The 21,668-nt window shown below is 42.4% G+C and overlaps 2 protein-coding genes across 4 annotated transcripts in view; both read left to right on the top strand.

Annotated features, from left to right (window-relative positions):
- The first annotated feature begins 4,766 nt into the window (after positions 1-4,766).
- GTF3C6 (general transcription factor IIIC subunit 6) lies at positions 4,767-16,364 on the top strand. Its single transcript, XM_033418653.2, has 7 exons — positions 4,767-4,777; positions 6,840-7,176; positions 7,528-7,608; positions 9,845-9,908; positions 10,012-10,056; positions 11,491-11,604; positions 14,767-16,364. The coding sequence occupies exons 1-7, from the start codon at positions 4,767-4,769 to the stop codon at positions 15,066-15,068; spliced, it is 954 nt and encodes a 317-aa protein (XP_033274544.2). The 3' UTR covers positions 15,069-16,364.
- A 3,699-nt stretch (positions 16,365-20,063) lies between these two features.
- Positions 20,064-21,668, top strand: part of RPF2 (ribosome production factor 2 homolog) — a 37,316-nt gene continuing 35,711 nt past the window's right edge. For 2 of the 3 annotated variants that reach the window (XM_033418650.2, XM_004264719.4), the window contains exon 1: positions 20,064-20,215. In XM_033418650.2, the coding sequence (XP_033274541.1) occupies positions 20,193-20,215 (23 nt within the window). In that variant the 5' untranslated portion in view covers positions 20,064-20,192. Of the gene's footprint in view, positions 20,216-20,261; positions 20,519-21,668 lie in introns of those variants that run through there. The other variant, XM_033418651.2, reaches the window with a different exon arrangement.

Raw genomic sequence — 21,668 nt, 5'->3', positions numbered from 1 at the left:
ATCCTCCTGCCAATGCAGGGGATACGGGTTCGACCCCTGGTCCAGGGAGGTCTCACATGCCGCGGAGCAGCTAAACCAGTGCACCACAACTACTGAGCCTGCGCTCTAGAGCCCGCCAGCCACAACTACTGAAGCCCGTGTGCCTAGAGCCCGTGCTCTGCAACAAGAGAAGCCACCACAATGAGAAGCCCACACACTGCAACACAACAAAGAGTAGCCCCGCTCGCCGCAACTAGAGAAAGCCCACGTGCAGCAACAAAGACCCAATGCAGCCAAAAATAATAAATAAATAAAATAAATTTTAAAAAAAGAATAGATACCTAAAACACCTAAAATTAAAAAAAAAAAAAAGCAATTCTTTGCAAGATGAAAAAGTTCTGGGAGTTCCCTGGTTGTCCAGTGGTTAGGACTCACGCTTTCGCTGCCGTGGCCTGGTTTCAATCCCTGGTCAGGGAATTAAGATCCCGCAAGCCATGTGGTGAGGCCAAAAAAACACGAAAGAAAAAGTTCTGGCGATTGGTTGCACAACAATGTGAATATACTTAACCACTGGACTGTACACTTAACAATAGTTAAGATGGTAAATTTTATTTTAAAAAAGAATAAAAAATAAGTGCATAATTTTTTTAAAAGGAATTATTTCTATTAAACTTTTGCTCCATCTACTCTGGAGCTATATCAGCTTTTTATGTTTTAGGAGCACAGACTCACAGGTCACCTCAAGTAACTGGAAGCCTATCTATTTTAAGGATACACATGACAATAAAAGAGATAAGAATATCATAGGTACCTAAGAATAGCAGTATGATTAGGCTTCACTTGGGAACTGAAATGAACATGGAACTAGACAAATTCCATGTGCACCTAGAGACTGGGTTAACTTGTCACTCTTGGCTGCCGCAGGAATGCAGTATTCCCCAGCCATAGTGTGTCATCATTCCTGTATCCCTGTGACTACCAGCCAACCACCTCATTTAGTTAGTTATAGCTCTGCTTACTCATAATTCCAGCTTACTCATAGTATCTATGGCTGACTTCCAGCTTCTCTCCCCACAAGCAACAGACTGATCCTCTCTGTATATCCATTTCAAATTCTTAAAAGGAAAAAAAATCTGGCCTAGCTCCATTTTCACCTTAAGTGTGCATCAGAATCACCTGGAGAGTTTGTTAAACCACTAATTGTTGGGCCTCATTCCCAGTGTTTCTGATTTAGTAGCCTGGGGTAGGATCTGAGAATTTGCATTTGTAGCAGAATCCCAAGTGATGCTGACTACAGGGGTCTGGGGACCACACCTGAGAACCACTGGTCTGGTTAGTCCCTCTTGTATCTGTTTGGACAGAGCAGATGGGGCTCTACCTCATGTTGTAAATACCATACTTCTGACTCTCAGGCTCATAATTGGAGACTTTTTAAAACTTCCATCTCTTAATGGCCTCTTCATTTAGGCAGTCACCCAAGTCCTATTGCTTTTTCAGCTGGAATGTCTCTGACCTGCCCTTTTATTTTCCTCTGTCACTGCCCTAATCCAGGGTCTCATCTCCCCACACCTGAACATCTACAGAAAAGCGTCCTGTTCCAAGCCACACCAAACTACCTTTCCCACTGACAGTCCCAAAGTGCTTTTTCTTTTTCTTTTTTTTTTTGTGGTACGCGGGCCTCTCACTGTTGTGGCCTCTCCCATTGCGGAGCATAGGCTCCGGACGCGTAGGCTCAGTGGCCATGGCTCACAGGCCCAGCCGCTTCATGGCATATGGGATCTTCCTGGACCGGGGCACGAACCCGTGTCCCCTGCATCGGCAGGCGGACTCTCAACCACTGCACCACCAGGGAAGCCCCCAAAATGCTTTTTCCATTGGCTCCCTTTGCCCATCTCATGAAACTAATCACTGTAACACCTCTAAACTTTTCCCTTTTAAGTCAATAATATTTACATGCTTATTTTCCCACACTGACATTTCCTTTCTATCATGACCTCCTACTCTTTCCCTTGAGAAACCCACCTATTTGAGAGCTCTTAGGACCAGATTTACTTAGAAAAAAGCTTCAACTTCTTTTTTATAAAGATGACTCTAGAATTTAACCTCTAAACCCTCTCAAGTTCCATCACTACATTTCAACTACTAGCTGCTAGCTCCACCTAACTACTCTGAGAAGCTCGAACTTGGTGTCCAAAGCCAACCTCAACATTTATCTACTCATACAAGTTCCTCCTCGAGTTTTTCTTATTCCTTTAAAAACAAAACAAAATAAACAACACACACACACACACACACACACACACACACACTCCCATTGTACCAGTCATCCAGGCTCTTAATCACAGTAATTTCGATTTTTCTATCTGCTCCTCTTCTTTCTACTCCCCTCACCCTACTCCATCTAATGAGAAGCCAAGTTCTACGGATTGTACCACATATCACAGGTGCTGCTGAAACCTGGCACTTTCCAACTATGAATGTCATCATGATGTTCTAAGCCATCAACCACTTTTGATCTACACCAGTATTCCTCCAATGTTTCTACAAAAGTACCTCTAACAGCAGAGAAAATATAAACGGTGGGGAGGAGGGTACCCTTATGGAATGTAACCCTTAGCGGCTTTTAAATCTTTCTATACCCACTTTGGAGAAATTTCTTTGTAGACTCCTGTTATCTTTAAAAAGTTAGGCAGATTTCGCATCCTCCCCCATCTTTTTTTTAAGAATACAAAAGGCTTATTTACATATCCAAGGTACTCAGATCCTACAGATGTGGACATGCTAGCTCCTTCTTTTAGAATAAACTGATGATGGGCAATAATCAATATCTGAAACTTTGTATTACTCTTTTTTTTTTTTAAATTAATTTATTTTTGTCTCCACTGGGTCGTCATTGCTGCACGCGGGCTTTCTCTAGTTCCAGCGAGCGGGGGCTACTCTTTGTTGCGGTGCGCAGGCTTCTCATTGCGGTTCCTCCATCTATTTTCGCTTTAACATTCTAGGAAGCGTCTAGTTAGCTGTCGGTGAGACAAACTGATGCTTTGAGAACATTTTCTACGTTTATCAGGAGCTTCACATGGCGTATCTGTGTTCTGGTTTGAGAAGAATCCCTGTAGACCCCACCTGGTCTCTCTGCCCTCGGTCTGTGTGTATGTGCCATTTTACTTCATCACACACTCCAGTAGTGCCACGCTGCTACCAAATTAAGTATAAGCTGGTTTCTTTTGATTCAAAGCCCTCCAAAAATGATCACTCCAATTTTATTTCTGATACTAAGTTACTTTTTTGCAAGCTGAAATGCTTTGATTAGTATGTTCTCAGTATTTTAATTGAATCTGGTTGTTGGCATGTGGCTTACTTCCATAGCCATTTAGCTAGCACAGTGGTTCTCAGAGTGTGTTCCCCAGACCAGAAACATCAGCATCACCTGAGAACTTGTTAGAAATGTGTATTTTACGTCCTGTCCTATACCAGACCTGCTGAATCAGAAACTCTGGCTGAGCAATCTGCGCTCTAGCAAGCCCTCCACGGTGATTCTGATGCAGCTGAAGTTTGAGGGCCGCTGGTCTAGCATTTAGTTTTTGAATTTCAAATGGAGTAAGAAATGGATTTCAAAAAAAAAAAGAAACACCTAATGGAATATAAACTATTATTTAAGTGCAAAATCTTTTTTTAAGACAAAATGTTAACACTCACTAAAGGCTCTTTTACTAGAATTCTGCTACTAAATATAATTTTCATATAGGTTCTTCTTAATTTAGAAAATGTGTTCTAAAGGAAGACCAGATTAAACAATTTTTAGTTCATTTGTCTCCTCCTAGTGGCAGGCTTTTAAATATTGACCACGACAACCTCATTTATGTTTCATTTATGTTTCTCAGAAATCATAGTTCTGAATTTTTTTCATGATTCCTCTTATTAGCTACAATTAAAGTCAATTGGCCCTCCTACCAAATTACATAGATTCTTCTATATTAGCTCCAACTATGGCTGTAGAAAACCATGTAATTTATCTCTTCCTTGGCTCTTTTTTTTTCTTCTCTTTTTTTTTTTTTGCGGTACGCGGGCCTCTCACTGCTGTGGCCTCTCCCGTTGCAGAGCACAGGCTCGGGACGCGCAGGCTCAGCGGTCATGGCTCACGGGCGCAGCCGCTCCGCGGCATGTGGGATCCTCCCAGACCGGGGCACAAACCCGTGTCCCCTGCATTGGCAGGCCGACTCTCAACCACTGCGCCACCAGGGAAGCCCCCTTGGCTCTTTTTAATCTGACTTGTAAATCTTCCCTCATTTTGTTACCAACTTCTTAGCAGTAGAAATTCATTACTTAGAACATTTGAAATGAGTTTTCTTCCTTTACAGAATGTCAACAACATCCAGGTGTTTACCTTTATTCCTCTCACCACCGCTCCCTTTCTGGCAATGCCACGGGAACCACACAAAATCTCCAGGGTACTGGGAGAGCCACTGCCTCCGAATCTCTTTTCAGTGAACACTTTGAGCCCTCAAGCCCCTAGGCTATATTGACTTAGGGTGTGAACAGAATCCTTTGACTCTTAAAATCAACAAGACAGGTTTGATTTCTTCCAAAAGATTTTATCAATATGGCAGGATAATTTATGGAGATACTAGTACACTACATTTTCCCCTTGATCTCTTCCAAGCGGGCAGCCAGGCCATTTGTATTCCTTTGTCTTGGATGTCTAAAGGATGGAAAGCTGAAGCTACTTGAAGACCGTGGCTTTTCCCATCTATTGTTAGAGTCTGAGCTCACTGAGGAAATTATGCTACATGTCTGAGAGGTAAAAGGGAAGAGGTGCCTTTATTTACACTGGAGGAAATAAATGAGATTTCCTTAGGCTGGGAAGGAGTGTAAACTGGTGCATCCTCATTCCCCTAGCAGCACCCTGGAGAAGTGTCAAGACCTATGGTCTGCTTAGAAAGGCTAGACCGCTAGCACTAATTGCCTATAGAAAGGGGTGCTGGGGGACAGGGATGGAAGGCTTACTTTTCAGTCTCTATCCTTTCGTAAATCATTCAAAATAAAAATAATAATTATGTCTTAAATAGTAAACAATAATAACCTCGACTAGAAGTATGAGGTTTGTTTATTTGAAAGGGACATCTTGAGTCATTACACTGACCTCGTAAAACATATTTTCATTCCTCAAGCCTTCCTTCACTGTCTGCTGCTCCCTCAGCTTGGATTGTCCTTCTCCTCTTTATCTTCCCTGAACCTTCAATAAAATCTGACAATTTATATAATTTTTCAATTTACAAAGCACTTTTTAAAAAAAATTTTTGGCTGCGCTGCAAGGTATGCAGGATATCAATTCCCCAACCAAGGATGGAACTCTGTGGCCCCTGAATTGGGAGCAGGGAGTCCTAACCACTGGACCACTAGGCAAGTCCCCTACAAAGCACTTTTAGATACATGATCTAATCTTCAAACAAAAAAAATATATACAGTGAAGATGAATAATTTTATCCTCATTTAATAAATAAGAACACAGGGGATGAGAAAGTGCAGCAGCTTGTGCCAGGTCACAATTCTTATATTTCAGAGCTATAATTCAAATCTACAACTGCTAACAAGTCCAGTGATTTTTCCCACTTTTTTTAAGCTACGAAATCCTATTCATCTAATGGAGGAACTGGGTAAAAATGCACAAAGATGTTTACTAAAGTGTTGTGCAATATCAATATTGCACAATAAATACCATCACATAGATCTGTATTTATCATGGAAAATATGGACAAACATCCATAATACTACATATAGTGAGAAAAGCAAGTTTAAAACAGATGTACACATAAACAATGTGTTTATGTAGAAAGAAGCTGGAAAGATATGTGTAGGAAAATGAGTTTTTTAAACAATGTGTTTACGTAGAAAGAAGCTGGAAAGATATATTGTGTAGGAAAATGGGTTTTTTGATTTTTTTAATAAACTTTTTTTTTTTTTTTTACTTTTTATTATTATTTTTTGGCCGTGCCATAGGGCACGCAGGATCTTAGTTCCCCGACCAGGGTTCAAACCCGTGCCCCCTGCATTGGGAGCTCGGAGACTTAACAACTGGGCCACCAGGGAAGTCCCCTCGTTGTTTTCTTTGTTTTGTTTTGTTTGGCCGCACCGCGTGACTTGAAGGATCTTAGTTCCGGGACCAGGGACTGAACCCAGGGCCACGGCAGAGAAAGCACCAAGTCCTGCCCACTGGACCGCCAGGGAATTCCCCCGGAAAACGTTTTTTAAAAGTTGTAATACTCTAAATTTTTATATATTATTACTAATACTAGATTAAATGCACATTAGTGCTTAATATGTGAATAGTGGGATTATCTCATTTAATCCTCACAATAACCAACTTGCCTAAAGGCTTACTGTTAAGTAACGCAGCAGAACCGGACGGGTATCAAACCCCAAACCTCATGCTCTTTGAAGGTAGATCATCCTGTCTCACGTACAAAGATCATTTATTTTATAATCAGAAAAATCCATGAGGTTAGTTTAAGAAAATCCTGTTCAAAACTTCACTTCTCGGAGTCTACTGTACTCCCCAAACAATCTGGGTCTCTTACAGCACCTAGGGCCATCTGATTAGCATTGGTTGGTCCCTTATTCTACCTCTCCTAGCGGCCTGAAACCCCAGCTCACTTCCTCGCGCAGTGGGCGCCCGATACGTGGAACACTGAGGACTGCCCTTTACTTAGCTCGTGGAGAACCTGAATTGATGATCAGTGCTCACACGACATTAGGAATTTCTTTCCAAGCATTGTAGGCTGGGGCCACACGAGGCCTCTCCATTTCCCTCGCGCACCGTAGCCTCCTTGCCTGCACCTACTTCAACCCCTCGGCTTCCATAGTGCTCTCGTCCCAGCTGGGCCGGGAGCCCGAGGGTTCCCTAGGTCGCGGGACCTGCCCGGCCGACCCGCCAGGGCCCCGGCTCCGGCTCTCGGGACAGGGACAACAGGCTCCACGTGGGCCTGGGAGCCGCCATCTCGCGTGCTGGCAGGAGCAACTGGCGCTGTCGGAACCGCGGCGGGGCGGAAGCTGCTGCCCGTACTCAAGATGGCGGCCCCGGCGGGCGGGGCCCACGGCTCGGAGACCGCGCGGAGGAGCGGCGGCATGGCGGCGGTGGCCGAGGAGCCGAGTCGGGGATACTGGGACGACGAGGAGGAGGAGGAGGAGGAGGAGGAGGCAGTGAGTGCGACGGCGGAAGCCCGCGCGGCGGTGGAGAGGGTGGCTGCTCGGCTGTGTGCGGGGAAGGGAGTCGGGACGCGGCGGGCTTGCGGGGGCTCCTGGCGGGATTGTGCCTCAGGGCGCGCGGAGCGGCGGGCAGCTGGCCCCAGCCTTATGGGCTACACGGAAGTTCGAGGGGGAAGGAGGGAAGTTACCTTAAGTAACGGCGCGCGCTTCCTCTTGTTGAAAGCAGGACCTAGTTTTCACAAAGGTGGGGTCGTTGCACTGGGGAGGTTTGGCTTCTCTCGTTAATGCCTGCTTCTTCCTGCACACTCGCAAGCTAGCGCCTTTAACTCCTCTTTCTTCCACCAGGAGCAGTTGGTTCTGGTGGAATTATCAGGAATTATTGATTCAGACTTTCTCTCAAAATGTGAAAATAAATGCAAGATTTTGGTGAGTCTTGTAGAATTGGGGGGTTGTTGTAGATTTTCTTAAATTTAAAACAAGAATGAGTGGTGAAATATACCCGTCCCTAAGATTGATATATTAATTTCACGTGAACAAAGCAGTGAACGCTGGAGACAATTACAGGAGTACAGGGGGACTGTGGGAGCAGCTGGGAGAAAGTTAATGCCTAACTCTGCCTGAGTGTCTGCCTGTGTGGCTGGAGAGAGGTAAAGATTTGGAGGGTTAAAGCATTTTGATATGGAACATTAGGTTTTGAAAAAATACACCGTTTTATATAGTGAGGAGAGTGAGTAAAACACAAAGGGCAGAGAGGATAATTAGATATGCACACAGAGGTTAAACAGATGCAAACTGGTATATATAGAATGGGTAAACAACAAGGTTCTACTGTATAGCACAGGGAACTATATTTCAATATCCTGTGATAAATGATAATGGAGAATATGAAAAAATGTATATATGTACAATTGAGTCACTTTGTTGTACAGCAGTGATTACACAACATTGTACTTCAACTATACTTCAGTAAAAAACAAAATTAAAGCGGCTTCCCTGGAGGCGCAGTGGTTGAGAGTCCGCCTGCTGATGCAGGGGACACGGGTTCGTGCCCCGGTCCGGGAAGATCCCACGGGCCGCGGAGCCTGCGCCTCCGGAGCCTGTGCTCCGCAACGGGAGAGGCCACAACAGTGAGAGGCCCGCGTACCGCAAAAATAATAAAAAAAATTTTAAAAACTTCAAAAAATAAAGTATGGAAAACAAACAAAAAGAGTGTGGAGAAGGGAGAGAGAATACCTATTAAGAAAGGACTTCAGGGCGCTTCCCTGGTGGCGCAGTGGTTGAGAGTCCGCCTGCCGATGCAGGGGACACCGGTTCGTGCCCCGGTCTGGGAAGATCCCACATGCTGTAGAGCGGCTGGGCCCGTGAGCCATGGCCGCTGAGCCTGTGCGTCCGGAGCCTGTGCTCCGCAACGGGAGAGGCCACAACAGTGAGAGGCCCGCGTACCGCAAAAAAAAAAAAAAAAAAAAAAAGAAAGGACTTCAGGGCTTCCCTGGTGACGCAGTGATTGGGAGTCTGCCTGCCGATGCAGGGACGCGGGTTCGTGCAGCCCGTGAGCCATGGCCGCTGAGCTTGCGCGCCCGGAGCCTGTGCTCCGCAACGGGAGAGGCCACGGTGGTGAGAGGCCCGAGTACTGTTGACTTGAGCTATGGTACCGGGAGTTACCGTCTGTTTTATGTTTAAAATCTTTTGAGCATTTTTTTTTTTTTTTTTGCAGTTCGCGGGCCTCTCACTGTTGTGGCCTCTCCCACTGCGGAGCACAGGCTCCGGACGCCCAGGCTCAGCGGCCATGGCTCACGGGCCCAGCCGCTCCGCGGCATGTGGGATCTTCCTGGACCGGGACACGAAGCCGTGTCCCGTGCATTGGCAGGCGGACTCTCAACCACTGCGTCACCAGGGAAGCCCTCTTTTGAGCATTTTTGACAAAACTTCCTCTGTTCTTACTTTATGTTGAAGAGGATGTTGATTGAAATAGACCTTGCTACTTGGGTATGAATTAAGTAGTCTTCAGTTTGTAGCTGCTGTGATGAGAGCAGTTTTAGCTTATCTTTTACTTGCTAGGACAAGAAGCTCCAAAGGTTCCCCAGCTTTGGAAATCAGTCTCCTTGGTAGCAAGGTTTCATGTAAACGTCTTGTTCTTTTTTTGCCATGCCACACGGCATGCGGGATGTGGGATGTGGGATCTTAGTTCCCTGACCAGGGATCGAACCCGTGCCCCGTGCAGTGGAAGCGCAGAGTCTTAACCGCTGTACCACCAGGGAAGTCCCTTGTGCTTTCTTTTTTAAATTGAGAAATAATTGACATATAACATTATACTAGTTTCAGCTGTACAACGTTTTCAATATTTGCATATATTGTGAAATGATCACCACAATGTCTAGTTAACACCCATCACTACACATGTCTAGTTAACACCCATCACTACACATCGTTACAATTTTTTTTTCTTCTGGTAAGAGCTTTGAAGGTTTATTCTCTTAGCAATTTTCAAATATAAAGTACAGTATTATTAACTATAGTCACCATGATGTTCTTAAACATCCCAGGACTTATTTATTTTGTAACTGCAAGTTGGTATCGTTTGAGCCCCCACTTCACCCATTCCCCCCACCCCCAAGGCTTTTTCTAATGATGATTTTTTTAATGATCCTATATTCTGTTGTAGGGAATTGATACTGAGAAGCCCATTCTGCAAGTGGACAGCTATGTCTTTGCTGGAGAGTATGAAGGTAGGAGGAAGTCAGAGAGATGAAACTCCCTTTTTTTTTATATGCCTTTCAAAGAAAGTAGCTCTGTTACTTCTCAACAAGTTGCCTTCATGTTTTTCTACAGACACTCTTGGGACCTGTGTTATCTTTGAAGAAAATGTTGAACATGGTAAGTGATTGCTATGTTGACTCAACTCTTTTTACTATGAAATATTTCAAACATACTTATGTATGGTGGATATTAAAATTATAAGATCTCATGTACCCCTTGTCTAGCTGTATCAAATCCTCCCTTTTGGTTAGGTAGTTAAAAAACATTCCACATACCTTTGAAGCCCCTTGTATACCCCTCTCCAAACCTACTCCCTTCCTCTGTCTTCAGAGTTAATCACTCTCCTGAATTTGGTGTTTTTCTTTCCTATACCTGATTTTATATTACATATGTATGTATGCGCACACAATAAATAGCACTTTGTGTATTTTCACACTTGATATAAGTTATAGCATATTATACATATTATTCTATGTCTTTTTTCCATTAGAGATGTTTCGAGATTTATACGTGTTGATATATATCTGTTTTCCCTGTTGCTTAAGATTCTATTTGTGACTATACCACAGTTTATTCTCCAATTTATGGACATGTAGGTTGCTTCCGTTTTTACCAGTAATTATTAATAACTACTAAAATTTATTGAGTGCTTTCTGTATGTCAGGCACTGTTCTAGGTGCTATAAGTATTAACTCATTGAATCCTCACAAGTCTATGAGGTAGATGCCATTGTTTTCATTTTATATTTGAAGAAACTGAAGCACAGAGAGGTAAGTAACATTCCCGAGGTCATACACAAAATAAGAGGCAGAGCCAGGATTTGAACCCAGGTGGTCTGCTCCAGAGCCCATTTTCATAATTATGCTTATTAACTCACTACAGAAATGCTGCCATGAATATTTTTATGTTTCCTTTTGCATATATGTAAAAATGTCTTGATGAGTGTGTGTACTAGATTCAACCATATGAAATTACCAATTTGGGCCGAAGAGCGACAGTTTCATGTAGTTGAACTTAATAGATGTCACTGTGTTGCTTTCTAAAGTGTAGTATCAGCCACACAGTGGCAGGGTGTGGAAGTTTTCCGTGTGCTTCACATCCTTAGCACAGAGCCTCATCCTCCCTCCTGCCTACGCCCACAGTTTTTATAAAGCTGTGACCCCCAGCAGCAGGTTGGCAGTGGTTTTTTTCTCATCTTCTTTCATGATCGGTAATGTTCTCCACTCCAGTCCGGCTTCAAGCAGTAGGTCTACCTTTGGTCCTTCACTTTGAGTGGCAGAGTTTTCGACCTCATTACCCTGTAAGGCCAAATTCCTGGCCTCCCTTTCCTGCTTCTGAGCTGGAGCCTAATAGGCCCATAGCTTTAATCTCACTTTGTGTTTCTGTCCCGTAGAGATGTTTGTTGTCTTTGAGTTCACTGTGCCTTTTGTTCTTATGTATTTTATCTGATATTTCTCTGTGCTTGGAGCTGGAGGAAACTGGAATCATTGAGGCTTAACATGATTATTTGATGGCATCAAGCAGTATAATAGTGTCCATTTTATATTCTAGTGGATGCAGAAGGCAATAATAAAACAGTGCTAAAATATAAATGCCACACGATGAAGAAGCTCAGCATGACAAGAACTCTTCTGACAGAAAAGAAGGAAGGAGAAGAAAACATAGGTTAGTTTACTTAGTTCTCTGAAAATAGGTGATTTAGTATTGGCTTTATGAAACACTGCTGCCAGGATGTTCTTTGTACTTTGTAGTAATAACTATATGTGATAGGTAAAGTATATTAAAATTGAGGGTACTCCATGAAAAGTACCAAACATAGATTTAAAATTGAGTTGAATTCTCACATAGCAGGGGGCACTGGAGACATATAAGAAATTTCTATCTTCTTTGCATTGGAAACGATTGTGAGGAGTTTGTCAAGAAACTTGACATGATTTCAACCCCAGGGAATTCAGCAACTACTTCTCTCTCTCTCTCTCTCTCTCTCTCTCTCTCATTAAAACTTCTTTGTAAGTGCAGAAGATATGATGATAGCAGTTCTCGATTCCCAAGGAGTAACCCCATAGGATCTCCTGAACTTTTGGCAGATGCAGTAACCTTCCCCAAGATGCTCACAGCTGGAAGAAGCTGGCTTTATATGTGGGAGGGACTCTAGGACCAGAGTTGTTAGTCCTGTGTCTCGTTCTTTAATAAGCATCCATTTAGCCTTCTCCAGTTGCTCGTCATCCCACACTAGAGACGTTAGGCCAGTGCTTCTTGCACCCATAGCAGGCGCATGTTTGGGGAGATGAGCAAATAAACACTTGGTGGTTTAAAAGCCCATTGTTCACCACACCAACCTCTTTCTCTTGCCCTAGGGAATTTGTGACACAGTCAGAATAAAGGTGTTTGTCCCCCCCAAAAAAAAAGGCTTATTGCTCAAAGACGTATTTGAAACTCTAGTAAATGAGACCCTATTGATGAATATTCATGGTTTGATTTATTATATTTTAAGGAATAAACATTTGAAGGTACATTAATCATTTAGAAATTAATTATACCAGCTACATGTAACTATATAACAAATCTTTGTTCTTATATATTCCACAATTATCCCTTTTTTTAGGCACTCCAAAAATAATAGGAAGTAGGCACTTGAAGTTCTAGAATGAATTCGAAAGGCAGATACATACCAGATAGCTTAGCTATCATTTAGATATTCTTTTTAAAGGAAGTTATACAATTTCCTCTCCTATAGTTCTTAATAATCTAATAGATCTTTGGGAAGATTTGTGTGTATCTTTCAATCAAATAAATTAGTAACGAACTATTCAAGGCTGTATTGGTTACCTGTTGCTGCATAAAAAGTTACCCCTAAACATAAAGGCTTAAAACAACAACAGAACACCATCTTACACGTTTCTGTGAATCAGGAATTGGGGAGCAGCTTAGCTAGGTTGTTCTGGCTGGGGTCTCTCATGAGGTTGTAGTCATTGTGTTGGCTGGGCTGTAGTCATCTGAAGGCTTGAGTAGGGCCGGAAAATCTAATTGTAAGATGGCTCACTCACATAGCTGGTGAGTTTGTGCTGCCTGTTGCAGGAGGCCTCACTTCCTCACCTCCTCACACTACTGTTTGAGTGCCCTCCTGACACGGAGGCTGGCTTTCCCAGACCAAGTGATCCTTAAGAACAAGGTAGAAGCCACAATGTCTTTTATGAACTATCCTTAGAAGTCACATTCTGTCATTTCTGTGATATCCTATTCCATGTGGGAGGGGACGGCACAGCGGCGTGCTTGTCAGAAAGGTGAGGATCATTGGGGACCATCTTGGAGGCTGTTTGCCAAACATGGCAAGATGCTGGAGGCAGAACAAAATACACAGGAAATGTGGTCCTTTCTAGGAACTTGTACTCTAAAGCAAATCACATTGAAACAGACATGGATGACTATGACTCGACACCCATTTCATTCAACTTATTTTAAGTATCTGTTATGTGCCAAGTATTATGCTAGATAACAGAGTAGGCTTTAGGATGGCTTTGAGGTTTTAAACTTGGTGACTAGGAGAATGACGTTATAGCAAGAAAAAACTATGAAGTCAATAGTTGAAGCTGACCTGGAGGGAAAGAACAAATCGATTTTTGAAAGAGGGAGACTTTATAGTAGTAATACATGAGAAAAGATATGGGATCAACAGTAAGGATGTTTCAACAAACAGCTGCAGAAGAGTTAGTTTATGAATGGGGATAGGAACAGATGAATGCGTGAACAGGGTGACAAGATAGGTTGGTATATCTTACAGATATCTAATGGAACTTTGAAGGTGAGAGTAAACAGCTTGGGCTATAGGAATTGAGGATCCATTGAAAATACTTAACTGAAAGGGTCATAAGGATGAAAGAAAAAAATGGCTAGCATTATTGGAGCAATTTTTTTTTTTAAGATTTATTTATTATTTATTTATTTTGTTTATTTTTGGCTGTGTCAGGTCTTAGTTGCAGCACACGGGATCTTCGTTAAGGCATTTGGGATCTTTCGTTGCAGCGCATAAGCTCTTCGTTGTGGTGCACAGGCTTCTCTCTAGTTGTGGTGCACAGGCTCTAGGGTGCGTGGGTTCTGTAGTTTGCAATACACAGGCTCTAGTTGAGGCGCGCGACCTCAGTAGTTGTGGCATGCGGGGTTAGTTGCCCTGCAGCATGTGGGAGCTTAGTTCCCTGACCAGGGATCAAACCCGTTTTCCCCTGCATTGTAAGGAGGATTCTTTACCACTGGACCACCAGGGAAGTCCCTGGAGCAATTCTCGATTATGGGAGTTCATTGACAGGTAAGGGCTTTGACTGTGAGTATGGAAAGGAACAAAAAATTTTTTCAAGGGTTTTTTTTGGAGAGGTGTCTTATTTCACAATCGGATTTTTCAACTCAAAATGACAAATAAATGTTGACTCAAGATGATAGAGTGGTATCATCCATTGTATTATGAAAACTGAATGGGTAGGGAGAAAATTGTAGGGAAGTGACAAAATTTTCTTCAAGACAAAAGATGGCAGTGGGAGCTCAGTTATCTCTCAGAATGAGTTGGGAATTGGACTCTGGGAAAAGGGCTTGGAATAGTAACTGAAGTTGATTACTTTTAGTGATTTTGATGATGCATACCCTATAGGCATTCCAAGGTCTCCATGTAAGATGGAAATTACATGATCATTTATCAGTAGGTACAGGCACCATGTTCCTTTCTTTACGTTGGGGTTTTATTTTGATAAATATTCATATGAACAATTAAAAATATATGTAAGTAACTGAAATTCCTTTTTCATGTTTCTTGGTTTGTCCCCCTGCCTCCTCCATTAGGTGGTGTGGAATGGCTGCAAATCAAGGAAAATGATTTCTCCTGTAGACCCAACATGATTTGTAGTTTTCTGCATGAAAATGAAGAGGATGAAGTTGTAGCTCCAGACCCAGATAAATCTTTGGAGTTGGAAGAGCAAGAGATTCAAATGAAAGATAATTCAAACCTGAGTTATGAACAGGAGAAACCACCAAACTTGGATATAGAGGATTCTGGTCCTCTTATTGATATCCCTTCTTCTGAGACAGAAGGCTCTGTTTTTATGGAAACTCAAGAAACTGCCTTAGAAATCACTCCTAGATGAAATGTTTCTCATAAAAACTAGTCATGATGTTTTTAGAGTTTTTATATAAAATAACTGGCTTTGTAGTTTTCAGTTCACAATTTTATTATTTTTGTTGGCTATATACACATTTCCAATTATAATATAGTTTAATATACTAGAATCATTAAGGACCAGATACGAGTTTTTAAAAATATGGTTTCAATGACTGTAGGGACCCTTCTGTGATGAGTCCTTTAAAATGGGGGTTTTACTAAGGTAAGTGTGAGTTTCTATTGCAGCCATCACAAATTACCACAGACTTAGTGGCTAAAGTGTATTAAGCTACACAAGTGTATTGTCTTATAGTTTTGTAGGTCAGCCATCTGATACGGGTCTCACCTGGGCTAAAATCAAGGTATTTGCAGAGCTTCATTCTCTTCTGGATGTGGCATGGGGGACTCCATTTCCTCGTTCATTCAGTTGTTGGCAGAATTCAGTTCTTTGCAGCTGAAGGATCATGGTCCCATTTCCTTGCTGTTGGCTGAGAGCCATTCCCAGCCAAACCACTTCTAGAGGCTGCCTGCATTCCTTCACTCATGGTCCCCTTCTCTTCAAAGCCAGCAATGGTCAAGTCCCTCTCAGTCTTTGAATCTCTCCTGCTTCTTCCATAATCCTATTGATGATGGACCCTTCTGCCTTCTTTTAAAGGTCCATTTGATTACACTGGGCACATCTGGGTAACTTCCCTGTTTCAAGGTCTATAATCTTAATCCCATCTGCAAAGTCCCTTTTGCCATGTAATTTAACCAGGCATAAAACTGAGAATTATGGCATAAAAACATTTGGGGGGCCATTTTCCAGTCTACCAATGTCAGTATTACTCCTGAGAACAGAAAAAGAATTCAGAAGTGCTTAAGGGTGAAGGTACAGTTCTGATATTCCAGCTGTAATTTCACTTCTTTCCCACTGAATAAAGATGGTTGGAATTCAGCTGTAACATTCTACAATATTATGGTGATAACCTAGATCTACCCTAACTTGTATTTTTTAAGTAAATTAGTCACACACTTTGATACAGGTTGAACTATATGAAATTACCAATATTTGTTTCTGACTATAAAACTCTGCAATTTTATATGGTTTAACCTGGTACTAATAAGTTAAAACACTCCTCACGTTAATTATATCTCACAGCTGTTGGAGGTGTAACTGTTGTGACAGATTAGAGAACTAATGTTCTAGGACGAGGAATTTTTTCCTTCAGTAGGTTTTGTAAATTTTTACTGTTTATTTGGAAAACAACTTACCCTGATTAAAAGCATTTCCAAATCATAAGTGTGTATGCTCCCAATTTTTATATGACTTTAGTGTCAGCTTTTGTTTAATCAAAAGCTTATTTTTTTCTACCAAATGGTATGAAGTCTCTATGTGGAGAGACTGCTAATTACTTGAGCCAGCATCTGGTCTTCCTTTATTTCTTTGTAACAGAATCCCAGAATTTATTCAGGTTAGCAGTGTGCACAGCTTTCCTCATGTATATGAAAGTGGCCGTATTATCTAGATGTTAGTTCTTCCCAGCTTGATCTATAGTTTCAATGCAATCTGAAATAAAATCACAGCAAGGTTTTTATGGATATTGTCAAACCAACTCTAAAGTTTATATGGAGAGGGAAAGACCCAGAATAGTCAATACAATATTGAAGAACAGTAGGAGGACTTCACGACTTACTGTAAAACTACAGTAATAGAGACAGTGGGAACTGCTGAAAGTATAGACAAATAGGCCAATGGAAGAGAATAGAGAGCCCAGAAATAGACATACATATAGTAAACTGATCTTAGATCAAGGAGCAAAGGCAATACAATGGAGCAAACATAGTCTTTTCAATAAATGGTCCTGGGACAACTGAATATCCATATGCAAAAGAATGAAGCGGGACCCCCCCCATCTCTACTATATGTATATATAGATTTATTCAAAATGGACCAAAGGTCTAAATAAATGTAAGAGCTTAAAATGATAAAACTCTGAAGACAGGAGACATGGGTTCAGTCCCTGGTCCGGGAAGATCCCACATGTTGCAGAGCAACTAAGCCTGTGTGCCACAGCAACTGAGCCTGCACTCTAGAGCCTGTGAGCCACAACTACTAAGCCCATGCGCCACAATTACTGAAGCCTGCACGCTCTAAGGTCTGCGGGCTGCAACTATGGAAGCCCACATGCCTGGAGCCTGTGCTCCCCAGGAAGAGAAGCCACTGCAATGAGAAGACCACGCACCGCAACAAAGAGTAGCCTTTGCTCGCTGCAACTAGAGGAAGCCTGTGCTCAGCAACGAAGACCCAATACAGCCAAAAAAAAAAAAAAAAAATCGTTTATTATGTTGGATTAGGAAATGTCCTCTTAGATATAACACAAAAATTGCAAGCAACGAAAAAAAAATGGATACATTGGACTTCATCAAAATTGAAAAGTTTGGGCTTCCCTGGTGGCGCAGTGGTTGAGAGTCCGCCTGCCGATGCAGGGTACACGGGTTCGTGCCCCGGTCCGGGAAGATCCCACATGCCGCAGAGCGGCTGGGCCCGTGAGCCGTGGCCGCTGAACCTGCGCGTCCGGAGCCTGTGCTCCGCAACGGTAGAGGCCACAACAGCGAGAGGCCCGCGTACCACAAAAAAAAAAAAAAAAAAAAAAAAAAATTGAAAAGGTTTTCGCTTCAGAGGACACTATCTAGAAAATGAAAAAGCCTATTCAATTGGAGAAAATATTTCAAATTATATATCAGATAAGGGACTTGTATGTAGAATATATTGGAAACTATTACAACCCAACAATAAAAAGACAACCCAATTTAAAAATGAGCAAAGATTCGAATAGACATTTTCCTGAAGAAAGGTATACAAATGGCCAATCAGCCCATGGAAAAAATGCTCAAAATCGTTTGTCATCAGTGAAATGCAAGTGAAAACTACAATGAGATACTACTTTACACCTGCTAGGATGGCTTAATGAAAAAAGATGGACAATAGCAAATTTTGGAGAGGAATGGAGAAGTTGGAACCTGTGATTAATAGAATAATGCTCTCCCCAAAAGATGCCCATGCCTAAACTCAGGGATCTGTGAATACGTTACCTTATTTGGCCAAAGGGAATTTGCTATATGATTACGTTAAGGATCTTGCGATGGGGGTTATTATTGTGGATTATCCAGTTGTGCCACATGTAATCACACAGGTTTTATAAGAGGGATTCAGAAGTGTCAGAGAGAAAAAGAAGTTGTGGCAGTAGAAACAGAAGTTCAAGTGATGCCTTTTGAAGATGGAGGAATACTAAGGAATGCAAACGGCTTCTATAAACTGGAAAGGCAAAGAAACAGTCTCCCTGGAGCTTCTGGGGGAATGTACCCCTAGTGACAACTTAATTTTAGACGTGTAAAACTAATTTTAGGCTTCGGGCTTCTAGAACACTAACATAATACATTTGTGTTATGACAGTAAATTTGTGGTAATTTGTTACAGCACCAATAGAAAAACCAATTCCAAACCCTCTTACATTGCTAATGAAAATGTAAAATGGTGCAGACAGAAAATAGTTTGGCAGTTCCTCAAAATGTCAAACATAGAATTACCACATGCAGTTCTACTCCTAGAGAACTGAAAACAAAAGTCTACACAAAAACTTGTACATAAATGTTCAAAGCAGCATAATGCATAATAGTATAAAAGTGGAAACACAAATGTTCATAAATTTTTGAATGGATAAACAAACATGGTATATCCATAGAATGGACTATTATTCAGTCCTAAGTAAAGAAATTAATGTACTAAGAAAGAAGTACTGATACATGTTACAACACATATGAACCTTAAACATGGACACTTATGAACATAGTAAGTGAAATAAGCCATATGCAAAAGGCCACATATTGTATGAATCCATTAATATGGTATGTTCTCAATAGTCAAATCTACGGAGACATAGGTTAGTGGTTGCCAGGGGTTGACAAGGGTGGAAAGTGGAGAGTGCTACTGGGTTATGAGAGGGTGATAAAAATGTTTTGGAATTAGATAGTGGTGATGGATGTACATCTTTGTGAATATACTAAAAACCAAGAAATTGTACACTTTATGGGGTAATTTATGGCATGTGACGTATACGACAACTTAAACATTGGGGGGAAAATAACAATCAGAAGTGTTATTTTCTGCATACATTTTATGTGCCAGGCACTGTGGCAGTTATAAACTCTGTTTATAAACTCTGCCTTACTGATCTCACAGTTTTGTCAACAGTGCATATTTCACATTGATAATTTTAGTGACTATGAATACCTACCATGCCACCAACCTTTCTAGCATCCTGGAGGATTCCCAGATGAATAACACCTGGTCCCTGAATATCTGAGTCCAGGTATACACATGAGACAGGCTGGGACCTGGGACCATTTCCTGCAGAGCTGCAATGCTTGCACCTGAACAAACGTCTCCTGGAGTAACAAAATACAAAAAAACTATAAGAGACTAAAAATATGTGCATGCACAGTTGGGGCAAATTATGGGCAAGAAACAAAAAGATCAGAAAAACCCCATTGCCACTTCTGCAGAGCTGGGTGCAAAGGGAGTAAAAGCAGGGTACTGCGCATGCCCCCTGCAACCAACACCACCAAATGCATGAGCAAACCACCTAAGCTACCCCTCCAGCCCACCCCTGGACACACCCTACCCTCACCCCATATAAGGAACCAGCTCACCTGCGCCCCACCCCCTACCTTCGGGAACTAGCAAGGGAACCTGTTACTTGGTTTTGCTCCTTCCTGCAGCCACAGAAGCCCCCCAAAAGCCTTGTCTGAATTTCTTGGCTGGCCTCTTACCAACTTCTATTGATTGGGGAAGGCCGAGAACCCTGGTCTATCACACACAGGTGTGTACATCAAGCTCCAAGAGGAGCCTGTTGATTTCCGGAAAAGAGCCAAGACAAACACCGGTAACCAAGGAAACAGAGCGCTATTTCATCCCAAACGGCCCCCAGCGTCTCCAAGCCTCCACGTCGGCGGCGGTGCCAGGAAGTGACGTCACGCCCAAGTTCCGGTTCCTCCTCGGTCGTTGTGCTGCCGTATCTCCTGTAACCCTGCGGTACACGTGCGTGCGCCAGGTGGGCGCTGCGGTAGCATGGACGCTTTGGATCGAGTTGTGTAAGTGCAGTGGGTTCTTTCCCCGGGTAACGTTGGGGAGAAGGGCCTCTGTAGCGGGACGGAGGAGTAGCGCCTCTGCCTCCCGTTTCTCCTGGCCGCCCACGCTCCTTCTTCACACCCGTTGCGACTCCGTGCGGATGTATCCACTGGTTTGGGTTTCCGTCTGTTGGGACGGCCTGCGGGGAGACGGAGAGCAGGGAAGGCCGTGTGTGGGAGCCGCGGCGTGGAGGTGGCACCGAGGCGTTGGCCGCTTTTATCCTAGACAATAAGAAGTGTCTCGGCTTCCGCAGAAGTGAGAGGAAGGTGAGAGAGGTGTTCTGGGCACAGAACACCTGAGTGAGGTGCTCTGAGCACAGGCCTGGGAATGTGACAGATTTAGGTGACAGTCCGGGCCCGTCCACGTAAAGCTATGCGACTGGGACATTTAGTCCCCCTAAGTCTCAGTTTACTCTGTAAAATAGCGTTCATAATAGTCGTACTTCATAGAACTGTGAGGAATATTTGCGAGAATATATGTAAAGGCTTTGCGGCAGCACGTAGAGATGCTCATTAGCTTTTTTTCTTTTTCCCAAACTTGTACACTTTTCTGAGTTATCCTTGGGTAATGTCTGCTTTATATTAGTCCAGAAAATGTTTATCGATCTCATAAATAGTTCTGCTGTTATTTGTTATGGGTTTCTTGCGTTTTACCTGGGTTAACATGTTATCAAAAGGACAAATTATTCTTTTGGTCATTAAATCAGCGATTTTTGCACATGTGCTGAATATTCCTCTGCAGGTGCGGGGACCGCAAAAATGAGTAAGACTAGTTTACTGTCTCATTGTGGGACAAACAGCTAATAAAACGTACAAGGTGTTATTTGCATTAGTTGCTGGTTAGTCAGAAGTAATAAAGCACATGGAATATAGAACATATAGCACTTTTATTGGGTTATAGACACACTAAATCTCTCCTGGTTTGACTTAAAAAGTACTGTGTATCTTTATCAACCAGTAAATGATTAGAAGCTTTAAATGTGCTTGACATTTTATCTGGTGAATTTTTAAAGTCTGCATGGTAAAGTAAGTTTGTGCATATTCTGTTTTGCTTTTACTTCACAAAGTGTCCGTGGGACTGGAAGGAGGGAGGGTCATAGTTATTTAAGAGAAGAGGAATTATTTCAGTAGATGGCAGAGAACTGTTGGAAAATCAAGATTCTCACTGTAGTGTAAGCAGAGGTGAACAGAGTGTATAAAAACATTCTACTCCTGCTGTAACATCATACAATCAGAATAATGGATTTGTTTTCCCTTCATATCTTGCAGAGTGATTGGTCTAGGTTAGTTTTTTTTTTTAATGCCTTTTGTATTTATTTTTTAATTTTTTGGCTGCATTGGGTCTTCGTTGCTGCGTGCAGGCTTTCTCTAGTTGTGGCGAGCGGGGGCTACTCTTCGTTGCAGTGCGCGGGCTTCT

This window comes from Orcinus orca, chromosome 12 (genome assembly GCF_937001465.1).
Source record: "Orcinus orca chromosome 12, mOrcOrc1.1, whole genome shotgun sequence".
Classification (NCBI taxonomy): Eukaryota; Metazoa; Chordata; class Mammalia; order Artiodactyla; family Delphinidae; genus Orcinus; species Orcinus orca.
Note: the sequence above shows the minus strand (reverse complement) of the source record. Positions and strands in the feature narration are given on the sequence as shown.

Coding starts and splice junctions, on each gene's coding strand:
- GTF3C6 (XM_033418653.2), top strand. Junction 7,177..7,527: donor AGGAGGAGGAGGAGGAGGCA/GTGAGTGCGACG, acceptor TTCTTCCACCAG/GAGCAGTTGGTTCTGGTGGA. Junction 7,609..9,844: donor AAAATAAATGCAAGATTTTG/GTGAGTCTTGTA, acceptor ATTCTGTTGTAG/GGAATTGATACTGAGAAGCC.